Source organism: Malania oleifera, chromosome 9 (assembly GCF_029873635.1).
Source record: "Malania oleifera isolate guangnan ecotype guangnan chromosome 9, ASM2987363v1, whole genome shotgun sequence".
In the NCBI taxonomy this organism is placed as follows: Eukaryota; Viridiplantae; Streptophyta; class Magnoliopsida; order Santalales; family Ximeniaceae; genus Malania; species Malania oleifera.
Window position 1 is genome coordinate 80,581,441 of NC_080425.1, and position 20,616 is coordinate 80,602,056.

Below are 20,616 nucleotides of genomic sequence, written 5' to 3' on the forward strand. Positions count from 1 at the left end.
AAATCACAAAATAACTTACCACATTGAAAATCAGAGAAACAAGTCCCCTTAAAGTAAATAACAGAAAAAGCCTTAAGAGAAGCCAAGAACCAAATCCTTTAGCGAAGCAAAGACAACAGCAAACCACTACCTTTCAGATTCCTGCATTCCTCTCCAACCAAATTCCCCACAGAACACCAAAAACCCACACTTGCATAATTGATTACCATCTTTTCTCCTTTGAAAACTGAAATAAGCAAAAATCTGTCCCCTGAGTCCAGATGTACCCAAATCACTCTAAACAAACCAAACAACCTAGTCAACAAACCCCAAGAAACTTAACAATGCCACCAAAAAAAAAAAAGAGAAAGTCATAGAACTCTCAAGATATAAAATGCACAATCATGAAATAAAGCTTTAGAGGTATCCAACTCTGCAACAGATTGTTGGTGTTAACAGCATTAAGAACTACCAAACAAATAAATGCCTTGACTTTAGAGGGAACTTTATCCTTCCAAATAATAAGGTAACGAGGAAAAGGCCTGGAAGAATGAATCAAATGATCAAAAAAAGATCCGCAAGAAACCTAGGGCATCCAAAATGATACATGAAACCTTTCTTGCTCTTGCCAAAACCCAAAGACGTTTTCCACAAAAATTATTAAGGCAAAGAAAAGAGTGCAAAAAGGAGGAGCAAGATATCTGAATGCATTAAACAAAATCAAAAGAGAAAAATAGAACAACTACTAATGTAACAAAGCCCTCCAACCTATCTTCATTTCAACCAACCACATTCCTTTAAACATGCCGAAGTTAGAGTGCCAAAGTAAAGCCAAAAAGTTACCCTGCCCGACCCCAAGTTTGGAGACATCACTTACCCATTAAAGATTGCAGAGTTTTGCTCCAACAACATACACCAAACCACAGCAGAAGTAGAATATCTCCAAAGAGTGTCCCCTCATTACCACAATCAAAGCTCATAATTTCTGGAGTAAAAAGCTCTTCAAAATGGAGGAGACACCCAAAGCACCCAAAAACTTGAAAAAGTTTGTTTAACATGCATTAAGAGAATGAAAAATGAGAAAAGATATGAGAGTTTCATCTCACCACTTCGCAAGCACATAACACACATCTGAAGAAAAAGCTTTATATGGCCCTCTTCTTTATGTAGATCATTGATGTTACTCCTGTTAAAGACCACACAGATCTAAAAGCCTTGATTCTGGAAGGAACAATAGCTTTCCAAATAAGAGACATCATTAGACCCATAATCAAAGAATGGCTTACAGCAAAATTTTCCTTAAGCATCCAAGGTCCCAAGAAGAAGAATGAAAGGAATCAAAACACCTAACAATTGGAAAAAGTTCCCTGTTTCTCTCTCAATCAAAATCCTTTCGTTGAGAACACTCCCTTTGGAGATCAAATGTCTATTGATTGGGGCACTATGGCAACTAAAAGGTGAAAGAGACAAGGATAAGCATCACACAAATTAGCATTTCCTCAATCCATTGACCCTCCCAAAACTAGATCAATTTGATAGGCTTCAAACATTGCCAATGTGAAACTTGACCTACTAACAATGAGTAACTTTGGCCAATGCAAAACTACAACCTATGGAAGCAAAAGACAGGAAATTTGCAAAAAAAAATGTCCAAGGACTCGCATGATTGGCATTAATAAGTGCCTTAGCATCCCAACCACTATGATGTACCTCACACTGCAGAATGCCTTGTCCAAATGACTATTGTTCTTAAACATTAGGTTTCCCAAACCCAACCTGCCCACAGGCTTTGTCCTACAAACTTTATCCCATCTAACCAAACAATCCATCTAGTCACACTCTCCCCTAATCGCATAAAATCTCTTGTCAACTTCTATCACCTATGAGCCATTTGCACATGAATTCCAAAAAAAAAAAAAAAAAAAAAGGGTAGATGGATGGAGAACAAAGAAGCCTAAAGCAACATGACCCCTTAAAGTGAAAAAAGATCACCCCCCCTCCCTCCCCCCAGCATCCAACCTGTTACATACCTTCTCAACAATCAGGTTTTACATGGATAAGTTCTAAGTTTTCCTCCTGACAAAACACTTAAATTGGAAATAGGTCAATTATGGACAATGCACCCTTCTGCAACTGCAAAGTGAGATAGAAAACCCTTTTCTAAGTTATGATCATCAAGCCCACTCATATAAAGATTCATATTTAACCTGGAAACCCTCTCAAGCACTTGTATAGAGTAAGCATGTTAGTAAACTTATTGAGTCATGAGGTTAACAGAGCAACAACATCCTCAGACACCACTGCAATATCCTTCATTGCATCCACATCCAAGCTTCAATTTATCATGGCAGTCAAGACATCAACACCAGTGAAAAGATAGAAAAACAATTGGACAATTTGTATAACACATGTTTTAAACCAAGACTCGGGTTCACAATTGACAATAACTGCAAAGGCAGTTGAGGAAAGATATCCCTAATCCATTTTCTCTACATACTCAAAAATCCTTTCATCTCTAAGCCTCCATTTGGGAGCACTTAGAAAAAAAAAAGTGCTTAAAACACTTATCACTTAAAATAGGCACTTTTATAAAATATATAAAATAAAAAAAAAGTGGCGTTTGGCTTGTACTATGGCAAACTCTAATTACAAAAAAGTGTTTTTCTACAACCACTTTTTTGAGAACTATTCAAATGAATTTTGAGAAGCAATCTATCATAGCTTTTTTGGCCACTTATAAGCGGCACTTTTCATTGGTGGGGTCAATTTTGTAAATACAAGAAAACTGAGTGGCTATTTTATAATTTAAAAAATACATTAGAAGATAATCATATATTATTTTATGATGTATTATAATATATTAATTATTAATAAAACATAATTAAATTCTAAAATGAAGAAGGAAAACCATCTATTAACTTAAACTAATATTAAAAATTAAATTTAATAATTTAATAATTTAATAAATAATATTCTTTTAACATAAATTAATATGATAATCATATGTTATAAATATAAATTAAGAACAAGATTATTGGAAATCAAAAAATAATGTTATATTATTTTACTCAATAAAAATGTTCAAATGTTAATTAAGAATAATAGTTAACATAATTACTAATTAAATTATTAATTAAAAATTAATCATTATTATTTTATTATGTACTACAACTTATTAATTATTAAAAAAAATATAATAAATTCTAGAATGAATAAAAAAACATCTATAAATTTAAATTAACATTCAATAAACTAAATAATTTAATTTAATTATTAATAATATTTTTAACATAAATTAATGTGATAATCATATGTTATAAATATACATTACTAACAAGATTATTTTTAATTAATAAATTATTTGAGTTAATAGAAAATATTTAAATTTTAATTATAAAATTAATACAATTATCATTTAAATTTTTAATTATAAAAATATTAAAATTTTAAATATATTTCAAAATACATATTAGTTATTATAATTCAACTCTAGATTGAATAAGAACTATATATTAATTTAAATTAACATTAAATAAATTAAAATTTTAAATTCAATTAATAACATTATTTGTATCATGATTTAACATGATAGTAATATGTTACAAATATACATTAATAACAAGATTATTATTAATTAAAATAATATTATATTATTTTTTAATATAACATATTTAAATTTTAATTAAAATAATTATTAATGTTAATTAAAAAATATCAATATTTGTAATTTAAAATATATTTAAAAAGAATCATATAGAACCCTATAATAGAAGTATGTATCCAAATACCACTTATGTTAAATACAACCAAACACCACTTATAACTTTCAACACTCTTCCAATTTAACACTTATTAAATTTAACATTTTTTTCTGAAAAACACTTCTGCATAAGTAGTTCCAAATGATCCCTAAGACTCTAGCACCATGTCAAGAACCTCCAAAAATTCACCCACATCATGAAGACAATAACTGCATTTCCAAAAATTGTAAGAAAAAGATTTCACCATGGTTGTGTGGCTGACTGACAATGAGAAACAAACGCTCACTTGTCTCATTGGAAGCTAAACACATCATACAATTATCTAGGCCAACTGCTTTATCAAGCCTCCTCACCTACTACAATTTGTTAGCATTAATTCTTCATGAAGACTTAGACATTAGACAACACAAGACTTTGAACAGAAGGCTCCATTAGCATTTGTCTTCAAGTTCATCTTATCCTCCATTTACATAGACATTATATGACTGAAGCGAGAAGACTCCATTGATGCTCTCTTGATCATCTTATGGTCCACATCCCTCAGCATAGAGCAGGTATAGTTTGTTTCCTTCAAGAGAAAAGATAGCATCAAAGAAATTTTTTAAAGATGCATCAGCAATCATTTCAATTTGATTTAATCCAAATATTTTGCTCCTTTACTTGGCATTAAGGTCATTCTCATATGACACTAACAAAAAAGAAATAAATAAATAAATAATTTAGATAAACCTTTCAAGAATAGACTTTTACTACATTACTCAATAATATAATCAGACAAATTTCAGAGAACAAGTGATATAGATCAAAATTCAGGGATATAATGATAGGCTAGCAAGATGTCAAGAAGCATGCACCTCAATATCAGTACTTGAATATAGGAAAAGTTCTCCTGTTCCAATCTTCATGCGGTCTGCTCTGTTTCCAATTTGTTCAACACTCTGCAACTCGGATGGTTGGGAGAAAAAAATTAGACTATATTATGGAACTCCTATCGTGAAGAGGTAAAACCAAATGATGCCTGTACAGGCAAAGTCAAACCAAAATTGCAGTCTTCTTAACAGCAGTTGAAGTTGAAGTAACCAAAGGTGTGTTTGGACAAGGAGTTGTTTAAAAGATGAGATTTCATAAAAACTTCGGATTTGTGAAATCTGCCAAATTCATGTTATTGGATAACAAACTTGGGATGGGGAAATTCCTGCTGTATCAAAAGCTATCCAATCAAATGATGTAGTAATCCAATATGTGTAAATGCTCAACTTTGAAATCCATTGTATTCGTATAAAAAGGAGGTGTTTGACAAAATTAAGCATTAAGTGCTGAACAATGAATGAACCTTTGAATTTTATGAGCCAATTTAGAGGTTGATTGAACCCCTAAACGCTGAAAAAGCATAACTTGTTTAGTGAACATTTGAATGTAATTTTTTAAAAAAAATAAGAGTATAAAAATCCAAGAGCATAAATACCCAAATTGAACAGAAAATTGATTGCTTTCTTCAAATTTAAAAAAAAAAAAAAAAAAAGTAATAAGAATAAAAAAATCTGAACACACAATAATTCAACTTCAAGAAAAATTCGGTAAAAATAAAAAAATATTGAACACAAATTTGGGACTTGAAATGAAAAATAGGCTGAAAATATTCAAGAAAAATAAAGATGAGAAGTCAAATTGACGGGATCATTTGTAGCTCCATCAATTTCATCATCAAGCAACAGCAGTAGGCCATGAGATTCATTGCCAGTTTGTCTTTCTTTTCCTGGGTGTTCTTTGTTCTGGCTGTTCTCCCTTGGAGGTGGTCTTTTTGCTGATTTGTGTTATTCATTGGAGTCTTCTTGCCTAGACCCACCCCTCCCAAAAAACAAACAGCAGCTGGCCATGGAGATATGCTGGAAATACATACTCAATAGCAGCAGCAACAGCGGAGACCCAACCCCAAATTTTGATAGCCCTAACTGATTTCTTTGTCAGTTTTGTTACTCTTCATTGATTTTTCATCAATTTCATGGGAGACTTCAATTAGCTAGAAACTGAGAGGCCAGCGTGAGGAAGAGGAGGGCCACCATGATTCTGGCTCTCCTGTACTCTTTCACGCTTGCAAGGAGTATAACCGCCTTGATTCTGGATTTATGCAGAACTGCTGCTTGCCAGGAGAACACTGATCTGTAACTGGGACAGAAAAAAGGGAGAGGTACACGGCCACACAAGCATCGGAATGACATTCAGCAACAATTTTGTAGCTGACTGAATTAGAGGTGTTCAAAGGATATTCAGAGAAGTAAACAAACAGCATCAGTCTCTTAATTTGGAGTCCATTCAGTGAACTGGCTCTATATCGAGCCTCTTAAGTGTAAACAAATGCACTTGAAATCCCATCATATACAGAGCTCTATGGCAAACTAGCTCTAGCCAAGAAATGTAACTTTGTTATGGCACCAAATTCTAGGGTTTTTAAAACTACAAGGAAACAAAAAATCTTCTTCATTAAAAGAGCATTTGAAGCAAGCTTCCCTGTTCAAAATAAAAATGTGACAAAAAACTTCTAAAAGTGAATTAAATTGTGTTAAATCGTAAGACCACAATACCACAAAGAAGTGCCTATGGAAGCTTATTGGATTCAATTTTAGAAATTAAATATAAAAAATTATTTAATGAAAAAGAATAAGCAATGTTAGGATGATATAGAAGTTGAATAATTTTGTTTTCATGTGCAGTCAACACAACTTTAGGACATGAAAATGAGCAAATATCCCAAACAAAAAATTAGGAAGTGGATGTCAGAAGGCATGATTGAAGGGCTACTTAATTAGCAGTTATGTGCTAACCTCTTCACCAGAAACATACAAAACTGGCGCTGGTGCATTAAACCCACATCCTTCAGCTATCATTGCAGCAATCTTCCAATTCAAAATTAGGATTCAGTATCAGTACAGAGCTACTAACAAGAAAGAAGAAAATTACAAATTAAATGAATCCTAGAAATTCAATTGCATAAGCAGTCCAGTGAAAAGAATTTGAACTCAAACAGATGTGCTCAAAGCAAAGCCCATAATCTAGTCATTTAGAAAAAGAAATTACCTGCAACAACAGCGTACTCTTACCAACACCAGGATCACCACCAACCAGAACCAATGAACCTACAACCAAAAAGATAAACAGCAATTTAGGCTCTTAATATCCGACTTGACACAAAACAAGAGCACCAGTAGGGGAAGGGGGCATTGACCAAAGACAGTTCTTATATAAGAAGAGAAAAGCTTTGGAGGAAGAAACAATGCACAAAGCAGAGGAACAGACGTCCGTGCAAAAAAAAATGAAAAAACAAAACTACAAAAGAACACAACAGTAGTTACAAAAAATCAATATAACGAGGATCATCAGTCACTTTGGATATGAAACACTGGAAATCCTGTAAAAGCAGCAGCCACTAAAGCCCAAAGAGAAGCATAGAAGACCACCATCTTCAAAAGCAAACACCTGGGGAGGGTTTTCCCTGAAAAATTATCAAATTCTTTTCCAATGCACCATGACATGGCCATTAAAGCACAAAGCATATTATTCTAGCATTGTTCCTTCTGAAAAAACATCAAAATCAAATAAGAAACAGGTCTTCCCCAGTGCTTCAACTAACCCAACATTGTTAACAATGTTAAAAGGTAATTCTATAATTTTTCCAAGTTAAAGAAAATCGCAAAAAAAAAGTGGACAGCAGTCTCACTACTCTGCTAGCAAAACACAGAGAGATTGGGAGATAAGGCCTTATTAGGCCTCCTCCCCCACAAACAGTTAGTAGCATTTACCTTATTCAAAATCAGGCACCAAAAAAAAGCCTTAACCTTAAAAGGAGCCTAGGCCTTCCAACTTGGTTTTTTACATTCTCCGCCTATGGAGCTGATCCATGATAATCAAGTCAATATTCATATTGCCTCCATTTTAATGTTCCATGAGCAGACAAAACACATTGATGTTGATTGTCACTTTATTTGAGAGAAACTTGCGCAGAAGCTTTGATGTTGATTTTCACTTTATTGAGAGAAACTTGTGCAGGAGCTCATTACAATGACTCATGTTAAGTCTGAATTCCAACTTGAGATTTATCCACTAAAACCTTGGGCGGTGCTCAGGTTAAATCCTTTGTAAAAAGCTAGAAGCATATGATATCTATGCTCCAGCTTGAGGGGAAGTGTTAATAATTGCAGTGGTTATATCATGTTACTGCTGTGCATTATTGCTGTGTTAATAAGCATGTGTGAATTAGTACGGGTAACATGGTCATTTTTATGTACTTGGAGAGAACTATAATTGTGACTAGGTCTTTCAATTTTACTCAATAATTCAACAGGGATGAAATAAGATAAGGATGTGACTTACAAGAGAAAACACTAAAACTATAAAATACCAAACTCTCTTGTCCTAAGAAAATTGAAACTGATAACTTGAGGAACTAAATTCATCCACCTCCCTATCACTGAGACTACCAAAAAACAAGATTTCAAGAAATATTAGTGTCAAAAAATGTAGAACAAGGGCATCGTGAATGTTTGACAGATCAAGTAAACGAAGGAAAGCCTCAAAAAGGGCCTGTACCCTATCCACCTACATCCTCCCAAAAAGGAACATTAGAACCATCCCCCGCCCTGTATTAAGTCAAAAAAGGGAAAGTAGAAAATTTTTCCAAGGACTTGCAAGAGAAAAATCCAACCCCACCCCCCCCCCCCCCTCTCTTTAGCATCCTAATCATTCCTATGGGATCTGTATTTAGTCTTAATAACCTTATGCCAAAGGGATTCATATCCTCCAGCCCCATTTAGATTTAGGCTTCCTCATAATGTCCCAACTCACAAAATGACTCTTTCTTTCCTCCCTCACCCTTTTCCAAATAATCTCTAATCAACTTCTGCAAACACTTGACCACCCTAAAAGAAATCTTGAAAAGGTATAAAGAATAAATGGGAATACTAGAAAGACAAACTGAAATTAATGTAATACGACCATCTAAAGAAAAATACTTGTACTTCCTGGATCCTGAAAAGAAAACTAAAGCAGATTTCCTCCCAACAGAAGACCTCAATAAGTCAAAGGCCAATCCTGAATTTTACAAACAGCCAAAGAAGCATAACGAGGGAGAACATGCACACTCATATTCACCCTAGCCAAACTAGATTTAAACAAGTTAATCCTAAGATCCAACACAACCTCAAAAATCTGCAGACAGTTGGGGCATTGTTAAGAACCTTTAAACTTTCTTTAAGAAACAAAATTGTGTCATTAACAAACTGAAGAACAAAATTGTGTCATTAACAAATTGATGATGGGAAACACAGACCTACAACAATAACCCTCCAAATAACCTAAAGATCTGCATCTAAAGAGCATCCTACTCAAAACATCCATCACAAGCAACCAAGACAGGGATAATCATGAGCAAAACATTTTCTAAAACTTAGCATGGATTGCATTTTAGCAAACAACTTAGGTTCAGGTTAAAGACCGTAAAGCTAAAAGTAATACCAAACTAAATATAAATCAGTTGAAGGTAAATGCCATACAAAAAATAAGCACAAGAATATAAACAAGTAAACCAAACCCAATCAGAATTCAAAAACAATACCTGGGACAAGACCACCACCAAGCACCCTAGCAACTTCAGTTCCAAAGAGTCCAGGCCTAAAATACCGAACGTAAATATACAAACCAAACACTTGGCATGACATAGTAAAGAAAACCATCATGCATATATTCCATAATATAGCATAAGAATTTCATCAACGGCATGGTGTGAAATTTTCAATTATGTACCATAATGAAAAAGCAATTTTAATGGACAATCTAGCACATTTCATTTATAAAGAATTTGGTTTCTTTTGTACATCAAAATGTAACTACAAATGAGGCACAAGGGCAACATTTAATCTCATGTAACAAGCATGAGAAAATTTCAATGTAAGACTAACAATAGATACCAACTATTTATGTTTTAGAGCAATATCAGTACATTGCCAACACAGCCTTTACAAATTGTAGCCCAGTCAAGTGGCATGGAAATATAAGAGCTTGTACTTGCCCTGTTAGAGACCTGTCACATGCTGTCTCCTCTCCTCTTTTGTTTCTTAAGAAATTATGTTTACTCGTCATTTGAGCCGAAAGGGGATGTCTGGTATCATTCATGTTTTCTATTTTAGTTATATACAGTGAAGAAACAGGTTATGACAATGTGCAGCATGCACTTGTTCACATTGCTAGTTTTTTGTTTCACTTTTCAGTTTTCAGTTGTTTTAGAAAAAAAAAAGTTGAAAACTATTTTTCAGTTGCCAGAATTCATTAATATCCAAATGATTAATTTTTGGGAATTAAATCATTCATTTTATACATAATTTTTAAAAATAATTAAATAAAATGACTGCATGAATTTAAAACATAATTAAAATAAAGACATCCAAAATTTTTCTTTAAAATGAAAAAAAAAAAAAAAATTGTTCTCGCTGCATCAAAACATTAGTTTTTTTTGTTTTTTTCTGAATTATAGTAATTAAGAAAATAACTATAATAATGTCTACTTTTATAATAATATTTGTAATTTGTGTTCTTTTTGTATTTTTATTATTTTAAACATTTTTTAATTGTTATCTAATTCAAGGACAAACATGAGCAATCAAGTCATTGATTCATTTTAGTTTTAGAAATATTAACATTGTTAGTTTTCAGTTTTTAGTTTTCTTTTTATGGTTTTTAATTTTTGCTTCAGTTCTTGTTCTCGTGATTTTTGAGTGTGATACTAAGTTCTCCGAGACTTTTCAGGGCTTTCTTTTATAGCTTCATCATTTTCTTCTTTTCCAACTCAATCTCTAATAATGTCGGTTGCTGCAGAAAATCTGAATTCCAAACAAAAGTACAACAAGACAGATAAACTAAAAGGCATAATTCACAAATTGTAAAGCCTACCAGCAACAAAAAACTTACAAAGGGATCCGCCAATCCAACTGATCATCTCCCCGGTTCACTTCAGTCAACCGTATAGGCCGCATCTTGTCTGGCTGGGGCAGTAGCCACGACCTCACTTTACTCTCTGACACCTCAAACCCGCTCGTCGACACCCCACCACCACGATCCTCCCCTGGGGAGAACTGCTTCATCGTGCCCACGCTATTGCAGGCTCGGCACGTTCCCCACCACTGTCCATCCGAATGCCCACAATCTGCACACACCCAGCAAACCTTACTCTTCCCCTTCTTCTTATTCCGCACAATTTCGCGATACCCACCAACGGAGTTCACTTTTCCAAAATTCCCATTCGATCTTTCTCGCGAAATCTCACCTTTCTCTGAACTATTCGGCTCCGGCTCTTGAATATCACTTCCTTCTATTCCTCTCTGCGCTGCTAGCTGGCCGGAGACGGGATTATAAACAGTAAAAATAGTGGCGTTTTCATCACTTTCCATACTGTTATTATTAATAATCCACGAACTTGAACTACTCCATCCCTTGGGGCCATCGACTTTGGGGCTCGATTCTTCACTGTGGCGGCCGCTGGTGGAATGAATGAGTCTGGTGCGATGGTGGGGGACATGGGGATTTTGCGAGGATTTGCAGAGGGCGAGGGAAGAAGGCTTCCCGGGTGTACGTCTGGTGGGGTTGAGAAGGTGTTTCTGGGAGTAGAGAGTCCGCAGAGCCCGCATTTCTGAGAGTTGCATGACAGGGTGAAGTGTTGGCAATGATTTTTCTAGGGTTTATTGCATGGGTCTTGGGCTGGAATGCGAAAACCCGCGAAGTTCAAAAAGGAGATGCAACGAGTCTGTTTAAGGACATGAAAGCAGACCCCGGAGGCATCTATCGGGTACTCCAATTGCACATATCCTAAAGAAAGAAAAATATAAAGACCATTTTAATTATGCAAATTTATTTTTATTTTTTATTTTTAGTTTTCAAAAAATTATAATGATTTGTATAATCGTTCAAAATAATTTACATTTTTTATTTATAGAATTCAAAACAATTATAAAAATGCAAAACGCAAAATTATAATGATTTGTTTATTCATATTTCCCTATTGCATATGTAAATGAGGGATTAAACCAGAAGAGAAGGTTATTCAGAAAAGAAAAAAAATTAGGCAAGTTTTGATAATTTATAGCAAAACAATGGTAGATCACATGTCACATGATTCGATGGGAGACAAAGCAAAATAGAATTTAAATACTTGGTAATTATTTTAAGCAAATTTGCATGTGAAAAAGAACATATTTATTTAAAGAATTATTTAGTTAATTCACATGTTAAATTAGTATTGTGCATGCATGGAGGGAGCAAGTAGAGTTCTATTGCTCAAATACCTTATGTGTAATGAAAAACTAAGTATAAGAATCAAGAGTCACGTCAATCAGGTGTTGACCACATGGCTATGTGTTGACCACATGGCTAAGAGCGCTTTTCCTAAAAGGAGTATGTCATGTTAGTTACATATTGACCATGTTACCAAAACACTTCCTTGAGAAGAAACAAGTATATCAACAACATATTAATTGCACGAGCAAATGCCTATCTAGAAAAAGGATAGACCATGTTAGCCACGGGCGAACCCTATAACTAAGATTGCCTATCCTAAAAATATATAGAGCAATCATAACAAGGAAATGTCCTACCCTCAAATATGCAATCTCATCTAATTGGGCTTGCTTCTGCAGTCCAAAAGTAATAGAAACGATGATCCCCCCAAAACACAAAGCTAATATGTGAGGAGAATTTAAAGCAATTAAGGGGGTCACTATCCAAGGCTTGCCACGTGCTTACCATGTAAGAAAATGTATATAAAAGGGATGTTTGATTCTCAAATAAGGTCAAATTTACTATCAAATAAGGCTAGATTCTCTCTCTCTCTCTCTCTCTCTCTAAAGCTTTGAAGAAATCCTCCAAGGCCATTGTATCCTCCTAAGCCGTTCCCCTTTCTTGTATTTTTAGGTGTAGACAAAAAAATTTTCATTGCAAACTTTAAATAAATAATTTAATTAGTCAAATTAAATGCATAAATATCTAACTAATTATATTAATAGACTCAAATTAATAAAAAAATTATATTAAGCTTCATGAATAATGACTTAACAAAGGAAAATAGACTTAACCAAATATATTACTAGCTACCTTATTAGCCAAACTTCAAATTCAAGGACACATAACAAGATATAGTTAACTCAACCCTAGCCTAAGCTTATAAAAGCGTTGGTTGACTTCTTGAAATGGGGGTTGCAAAAAAGACAAAAAAATAAAATAAAAAAGGAAGAGGATCAACGCTTAGAGATTATGAGGATCAACGAAGTCAAAGAGGAATAACAAGTTTCTCAATAATTCTTCCACGATTAGCTCATCATATAAACAAGTCATTCTTCACAATCAAGTTGAAGTATGAAGAATCAACAAAAATTCATCTTCCACTAATCGTCAATTCTGGTGTTCGAAGGATACACACATTCACAATTGAGAATCCGCTCACAAGCTCTCGAATAGAAAAATCCAATTTCAATGAGATCAAGAGAATTTTTAATGAACTTGTAATAAATATACTTAAAGATTGTATTGTTTTTTATTCAATATAAAATCCAAATTTTACACTATTTTTCTTATTTTTTATTTTTAAGACACAAATTATACCATTAGCATAAGTATCAAGGTTGATGAGACCGTTGATACAATTTTGACAGTAACACTAACTCTATGTTTGGAGAATTTATAAATTTGGATTTGTATTGGATTTAGATAAAACATAATATAAAGTTGTATTGAAATTTATTTAAATCCATCAAAATCAAAATCGAAGGTTTGAAATTTATGTTTCCAAACATAGCATAAGAGTACTAGATCCCCCTCTTAATTGTGTAATGCAAAAACATATGTATCGATGCATTAAGTGGTTGACCACTAGAGAAAAGAAATTGAAGTTCTCGGACCCATGTGCAACTTGACCTAGAGTACTTCAAGACTATTTGTGCAATTTACCAAATTGTTAATAGGATCACATTTAGACTCCATTTGAAACTCGAAAAATATTAGGAAAAGGAAAGGAAAATATCAATTTTTTTATTTTTTATTTTTTATGTTTGGTTATAAAGAAAAGTGAAAAATAAAAATTATGCCAAATTTAAAAACAAAATTTTAATTTTACACATTATTAAAAATTAGTTTTTCTTAATTTTTAGTCATATTAAAAAAATCTTTTATTATTAATAGTATTTAATGTAAAAATTTAAAAGGTATTTCTTTAATTGATGAGAACAATCATTATGTCAGAAACAGTCATGTCAAATCATTAAGAATATTAAACTGAATGTGAAAGCATACTTGAATCCATAGCGTTCCAAGATGTGTCGAGCCGTGTGAATGACCTTTCAGATAAACACATAATGTCCGGAGAATTTCTTCTGCGTTATTTGTATTCTCTTTTGGCGATAGGATGACAAAAGAGAAATTATACAACTATCCAAGTGATCCGGGGACCATAACCACTATATATATAAACGTTGGTCATATATGTGTATTTCCGTTTTCGCCCATTATAATAAACAGAAATAACCATTAAAGTATCTACACATTAAAGGCCCACAACCGTTTCGAATACATTAAAGCTCATTATAATCCAAAATAACCAATCACTTTTAAATAGGGTTTCCTTATTAGACAATCCAAAACACATAATTGTTTCACATATATGCTCATAATTGAACTTTGATCAATCTCCCACTTGGGCTATATGTGTAACCTCATAATTATGTATTGCAAAAAATAACCAAATGAGTTCAACTTTGCTAGCATACCGAAATGTATCTATAACCAATCCGGTCCATCAATTGTACTAACATAGGATCAAGGCGGCCTTTGTGAAAACCATAACATAAATCAGAGTGTGAAAACCAAACTTTATTTTTGTAGAAAATAACCTCAAAATAATCCATAAATTGGAATAACTAAAAAACATGTCTATATCGAAAAAAAAAACTCCATAATTACAAACTCCCACTAAAACTGAACATCATCTAGAAATTTGACACCCATCTGAGTAGTGTGCTCATGAAACTGTCTAGGTGGCAATCCCTTAGTAAGTGGATCCGCAACCATAGAATTTGTACCAATGTTCTCTATAGACAACTGACTACTCTGAACTCTTTCTTTAACAACTAGGAACTTGATGTATATATGCTTCGACTTCGTTGAACTCCTGTTGTTGTTGGAATATAAAACTGTAGATTTATTGTCACAAAATAACTTAAGTGGTCTATCAATACTATTTGTTATGTGCAGCCCTATGACAAAATTCCGCAGCCATACTCCGTGATTAGACGCCTCATAACATGCTATATACTTTGCTGCCATGGTGGGAGAGGCTATAAGAGACTTTTTAGCACTCTTCCAAGAGATGGCACCTCCAATGAGCAAAAAAATATAGCCCGATGTAGATTTTATACTATCTCGGCATCTCGCAAAATCAGAGTCAGTATACCCAACGATCTCAAGCTTATCTGACCTCCGATACGTGGCATGCATTCTTTTGTTCTCTATAAGTACCGCAAGACCTTTTTAGCTGCTTTCCAATGGTCTGCTCCTGGATTACTTAAATACCTGCCCAACATCCCAATAACGTATGCAATATTCGGACGCATACAAACCTGAGCATACATTAGACTACCTATAACCGAAGCATAGGGAATCTTCTGCATTTCCTTTACCTCAAAATCATTGTTAGGGCACTGATTGAAACTAAATTTGTATCCCTTAGCCACAGGGGTATCACCTGGTTTACAATCTTGCATGTCATATCTTTTAAGAACCTTTTTGATATAGCTCTTTTATGATAGTCCTAAAGTACCCCGAGAACGATCCCGATGTATTTGTATCCCTAACACAAAAGAGGCTTCACCAAGATCTTTCATCTCAAAATTCTTAGCTATAAATCTTTTGGTTTCGTGTAATAAGCCTATATCGTTGTTGGCAAGCAAGATGTCATCAACATACAAAACCAGAAAAGTATACTTGCTCCCACTAAACTTATGACATACACAGTCATCAACTAAATTCATCTCAAAACCAAACGAGATAATTACCCAATGAAACTTAATATACCATTGTCGAGATGCCTGTTTGAGTCCATAGATGGATTTTTTTTAGTTTGCAAACCATATTCTTTGAGTCTTCTAACACAACGTTTTCTGACTGCACCATATAGATTGTCTCATCAATGTTACCATTGAGAAATGTTGTCTTTACATCCATCTGATGTAACTCAAGATTGAAATGCGCCACTAATGCCATTATAATCCTAAAAGAGCCTTTCGAGGAAATTGGAGAGAAAGTCTCTTTATAATAAATGCCTTCTTTCTGTGTAAAGCCCTTCGCAACAAGACGAGTCTTATACCTTTCTACATTGCCTTTTGAATTCCTCTTGGTCTTAAATATCCATTTACAACCAATGGGTTTTGTACCTTCTGGCAATGGGACAAGATCCCTCATGTCATTGTCCTTCATGGACTTAATCTCCTCATTCATGGCATCAATCCACTTATGAAAATTAGAACTTTCCATGGCTTGACAGAAGTTCTTCTCTCTCTAGTGGATCTTCTTAATGGCATAACTTCTTTAAGTGTAAGAGTGTGTTCTCCTGGAATAATTTCTTGGGTGGGAGGTTCTACAACATTGTCTCGAATTAATGTGTCTTTAACAGGGTCAAGAATAAAATCTTGATTAATGCCAACAACACATGTGGGAATATCTACATATTCCTCTTCAAAGACAAAGTCCCTAATTTTATCTCCCTACGCAAACTCGATATCCTCAAAGAACAGGGCATTTCCTGACTCAAAAAATGACTTAGTTCTAAGATCATAAAATTTGTACCCCCTGGATCTTTTAGAGCACCCAATAAAACAACAACTCACTATCCTTGAATCGAGTTTCTTTTCATTAGGCCTATAAGGTCTTGCCTTAGCTGGACATCCCCAAATATGAAAGTGGTTTAGACTAGGTTTTTTACCTATCCAAAGTTCATAAGGGGTTTTGGCAGTCGCTTTAGTTGGGAATCTGTTAAGTATATATGTTGCAATATTAAGTGCTTCTCCCCAGAGTGTTTCTAGTAAGGTGGAATGACTAATCATACTCCTCACCATATCCTCAAGCGTCCTATTTCGTCTCTCAACAACACCATTCATAGTGGGCAAACCCAACGTAGTGTATAGAGGGACAATACTGCATTCCAATAGGAATTTAGCAAACGGCCCTGGATGTTGTTCACCTAAACGATCATATCTACCATAGTATTCACCAACATGGTCAGATCTGATGGTTTTAATCCTTTTGTTGAGTTGATTTTCAACTTCAACTTTAAAATTTTTGAACACTTCCAGTGATTGTGACTTTTTATGAATGAGATATATATAATCATATATGGAAAAATCATCTATAAAGCTTTATAAAATATTATTGACCATTCCAAGCAACTGTAGGGAATGACCCACAAATATCCGTATGTATAAGTTCTAAGACATCCAAGGTCCTATTGGCTTCAAATCTCCTTTTATTGGTTTGTTTTCTCTTAATACAATTTACACAAACATTAAAATCTGTGAAATCTAAGGGGTCTAGAATTTCTCCTGACACAATTCTCTCCATTCTCCATTTGGAGATATGACCTAATCTCTTGTGCCATATCGTAGCTGAATTCGCCCCGATTAATTTTCTCTTGGTACCACGTGTACTTAAATGCACGGGTTCATTAAATGAAACAATTGTATCTATCATATAAAGATTACCATAACCTGATAAAGAACCAGAAGCAAGTGTGTTCAGGTACCGAAATTAAATTAACCTCAGAACAAACCAAATTAAGAAGCATAGCACGCCATACATGATAGTTGGTGCATTGCTTCTTCCTATGCCCTTCAGCTCCAGAGAAGAAACAACTTGTACCTTCCTGTTGGGTAGGTTTCTTTTACTGTTTCTTTTGAGGTGTTGTATTTGCAACAGTCTTATCCTTCTTCATCTTCTTCCCTTTTTCCTTGAAGGTCGAGGCTAGGTGAGCACACTCTGCCTTATCTTGCTTAAGTATTTCCTCTTCCTGTACACAGTGGGAGATGAGCTCATTCAGAAATCAGGTCTCTTTGTGATGGTTATAGCTCACCTTAAACTGGCTTAACTGTGCTAGAAGGGATAATAATACCAAATGCATTAACAAGTCCTTAGAGAGTTCAAGCTTAAGTGTTTTCAACTTAGAAGTAAGATGAGACAACTCTAAAATGTACTCCCTAATATTACCTTTACCCTTATACCTCGTTGAAATTACGCTTGTCAAGAGTGTACTAATTTCAGACTTTTCATTATTGACAAACCTCTTTTCAACATTAGCAAGGAAATCCTTAGCTGTAATTATTTTATCTGACATAGTGCCCCTAAATGCTTCTGGAATAATTCTCTTCATGAGCATCATACACATGTGATTTGATTTCTCCCACCTTTCAAAATCCCTTTTCTCATCAGAGGTAGTTTTGTCTGTAATAGGTGGGGAAGAATCAATCCTTAATGCAAGGTCGAGATCCATGACTCCGAGAATAATTAAAAAGTTTTCTATCAATGACTTAAAGTTCGAGCCATTTAGCATAAGAATATAATTGATGATGGATGTAATATTAGTAGGAGTCATAGCTGAATAGAGAATAACAAACAACCATAAAAGTTAAAACAAGCTCACATAAAATCCTGAACCAAAATTAAATTCAAAAATAGGTAATTTTCATCTCAAGATATCATGTACTCCATTAATATTTTATCTTTGGACAAATATATTAATTTGTAAGTGATATCTTGGTGCAGTATTCAAATGTTGATAATAAGAATATGTCGAATAATAAATTTTCCTTTGGGCCGAATTATTATTCAAATGTTAAATAGACCGAAAAATTATCATGCATTTATTACCACAGGTGCACTTGCAATTCTGTCAAAAAATTTATCTTCCTTTGGGCCGATCAATTTTACATACGTTACACACACACAAAACGTTTATTTTTTAAAACAAAATTGATTGCCACAGGAGTGGTCACTTTGGCGACGATGGTCAAAGGATGAAAGTTATAAAATAAATTCAAATATGGGTATTTTTAAAGACATATATATATATATATATATATATATATATACATCCTCCCTTTAAAAATTGTTAGGCTATAATATTTATTTGATTCGAATTTACTAAAAGATAAAATAAAAATTCAAACCAAATCTTTATCTCAAAAATATAATAACTAAATTTAAACTACAACTAAATATCTCACGATCCCTGCAAAGAACAAAATTTCCAATATAGTTCTTATTATTATTATTATTATTGGATTCAAATTTCCATATTAAAAAAAATAAAATAAATTTATTCAAATCAACCCAAAATTGAGAAACTATTTCCCAATGATTTAACATGAAACCGCTCTGATACCACTTGTAAGAACTTAAAGAGTATTTTTTTTTTTAATTGATGAGAACCATATCATGTCAGAATCAGTCATGTCAAATTATCAAGAACATTAAACTGAATGCGGAAGCGTACTTGAATCCATAACGTTCCAAGATGTGTCGAACCGTGTGAGTAGCCATCCAAATCAATACGTAATGCCCAAAGAATTCTTTCTGCGTTCTCTGTACTCTCTTTTAGCGATGAGATGACAAAAGAAAAATTATAGAACCGTCCATGCGATCCGGGGACTATAACCATTATATATATAACCATTTGCCATATATGTGTACTTTCGTTTTCGCCCATCATAATAAACAGAAATAATCATTAAAATATCTACACATTAAAGGTCTACAACCGTTTCGGATACATTAAAATCCATTATAATCCAAAATAATCGATCACTTTTAAATAGAGTCTTTCCTTTTTAGACAATCCACAACACATAACTATTTCACATATAAGCCCATAATTGAATTTTAATCCAACATTTAATCCAAAGCAAAAGGTTTAATCCAAAACAAACCCTTGGTGAAAACCTCAATTTTCCTATTTCACCCCCAAGTGCATGTTGTAGGACCACCATCCTACCAAATTGAACTTTCAAGATCTATGTGTAACTCATAAGCCCATAAATCCAACAACAATGCAATGTAGTAATATTAAAAAATATTATGTATTTATTTTATATTCTTTAAAAATGAGAGCAACATCTCAAGTTTTACATGCCATAACGATAAATGTATTTTTACGAATTGTACAAAAAAATTAATTGATTTTTATAATTTCGTTTTGGCTTTAAATTCAAAATTAGACAGAATTTAAAACTAGGGTTTTTGGAGGCCAAAGAAAGCCTTATACACAATAATGATTATTTGACCTAGGAAATAAAATTACTTAAACTAAAAGAATACAGAAAATAAAAAATAAAAAATATATTATTTTTAATTAAAATTAAATGTACATGTATGAATTGATTATAAGTAGTCATGTTCTTTTTAAAATTTATATTTATTTTAAGAAAATGATGTAAGAAATAATTATAAGTTGACAATAACTAAATTTAATTAAAGTAATAGTTATGATGATTTATGAGGACTAAATTATGGATAGTTATAGAACTACTTTAGATAGAGATTTGAAATTTGAACTGCGTCATTTTTAGAGAGTTGGGTTTTTTTTTTTAACACTAATATCCTTAATTATTAAAGGTTAGTTTAGATCAAGAATTTTATTTGGGGAAAGAAAATTAAAGAGGAAATTCATTTTCACTTGTATGTTCTTGTAATAACATAGGAAAAAAAATTAAAAAAAATTAATAAATTAAAATTATTAATCAATTAACTAGTTAAACATTATTAAATTAATATATTAAATAAACAAATAAAGGAAATATAA

At 33.2% G+C, this 20,616-nt stretch overlaps 1 protein-coding gene across 5 annotated transcripts in view; it reads right to left on the reverse strand.

The window, feature by feature from the left end:
- Positions 1–11,578, reverse strand: part of LOC131164415 (uncharacterized) — a 60,907-nt gene extending 49,329 nt beyond the window's left edge. For 2 of the 5 annotated variants that reach the window (XM_058121580.1, XM_058121582.1), the window contains exons 1-5: positions 10,698–11,578; positions 9,349–9,404; positions 6,816–6,874; positions 6,563–6,634; positions 4,595–4,678 (exon numbers count right to left, since the gene is read on the reverse strand). In XM_058121580.1, coding sequence (XP_057977563.1) covers positions 4,595–4,678; positions 6,563–6,634; positions 6,816–6,874; positions 9,349–9,404; positions 10,698–11,428 — 1,002 coding nt within the window. In that variant the 5' untranslated portion in view covers positions 11,429–11,578. The remainder of the gene's footprint in view (positions 1–4,594; positions 4,679–6,562; positions 6,635–6,815; positions 6,875–9,348; positions 9,405–10,697) is intronic. The other 3 variants (XM_058121581.1, XM_058121583.1, XM_058121584.1) reach the window with 3 other exon arrangements.
- Positions 11,579–20,616: the final 9,038 nt, after the last annotated feature.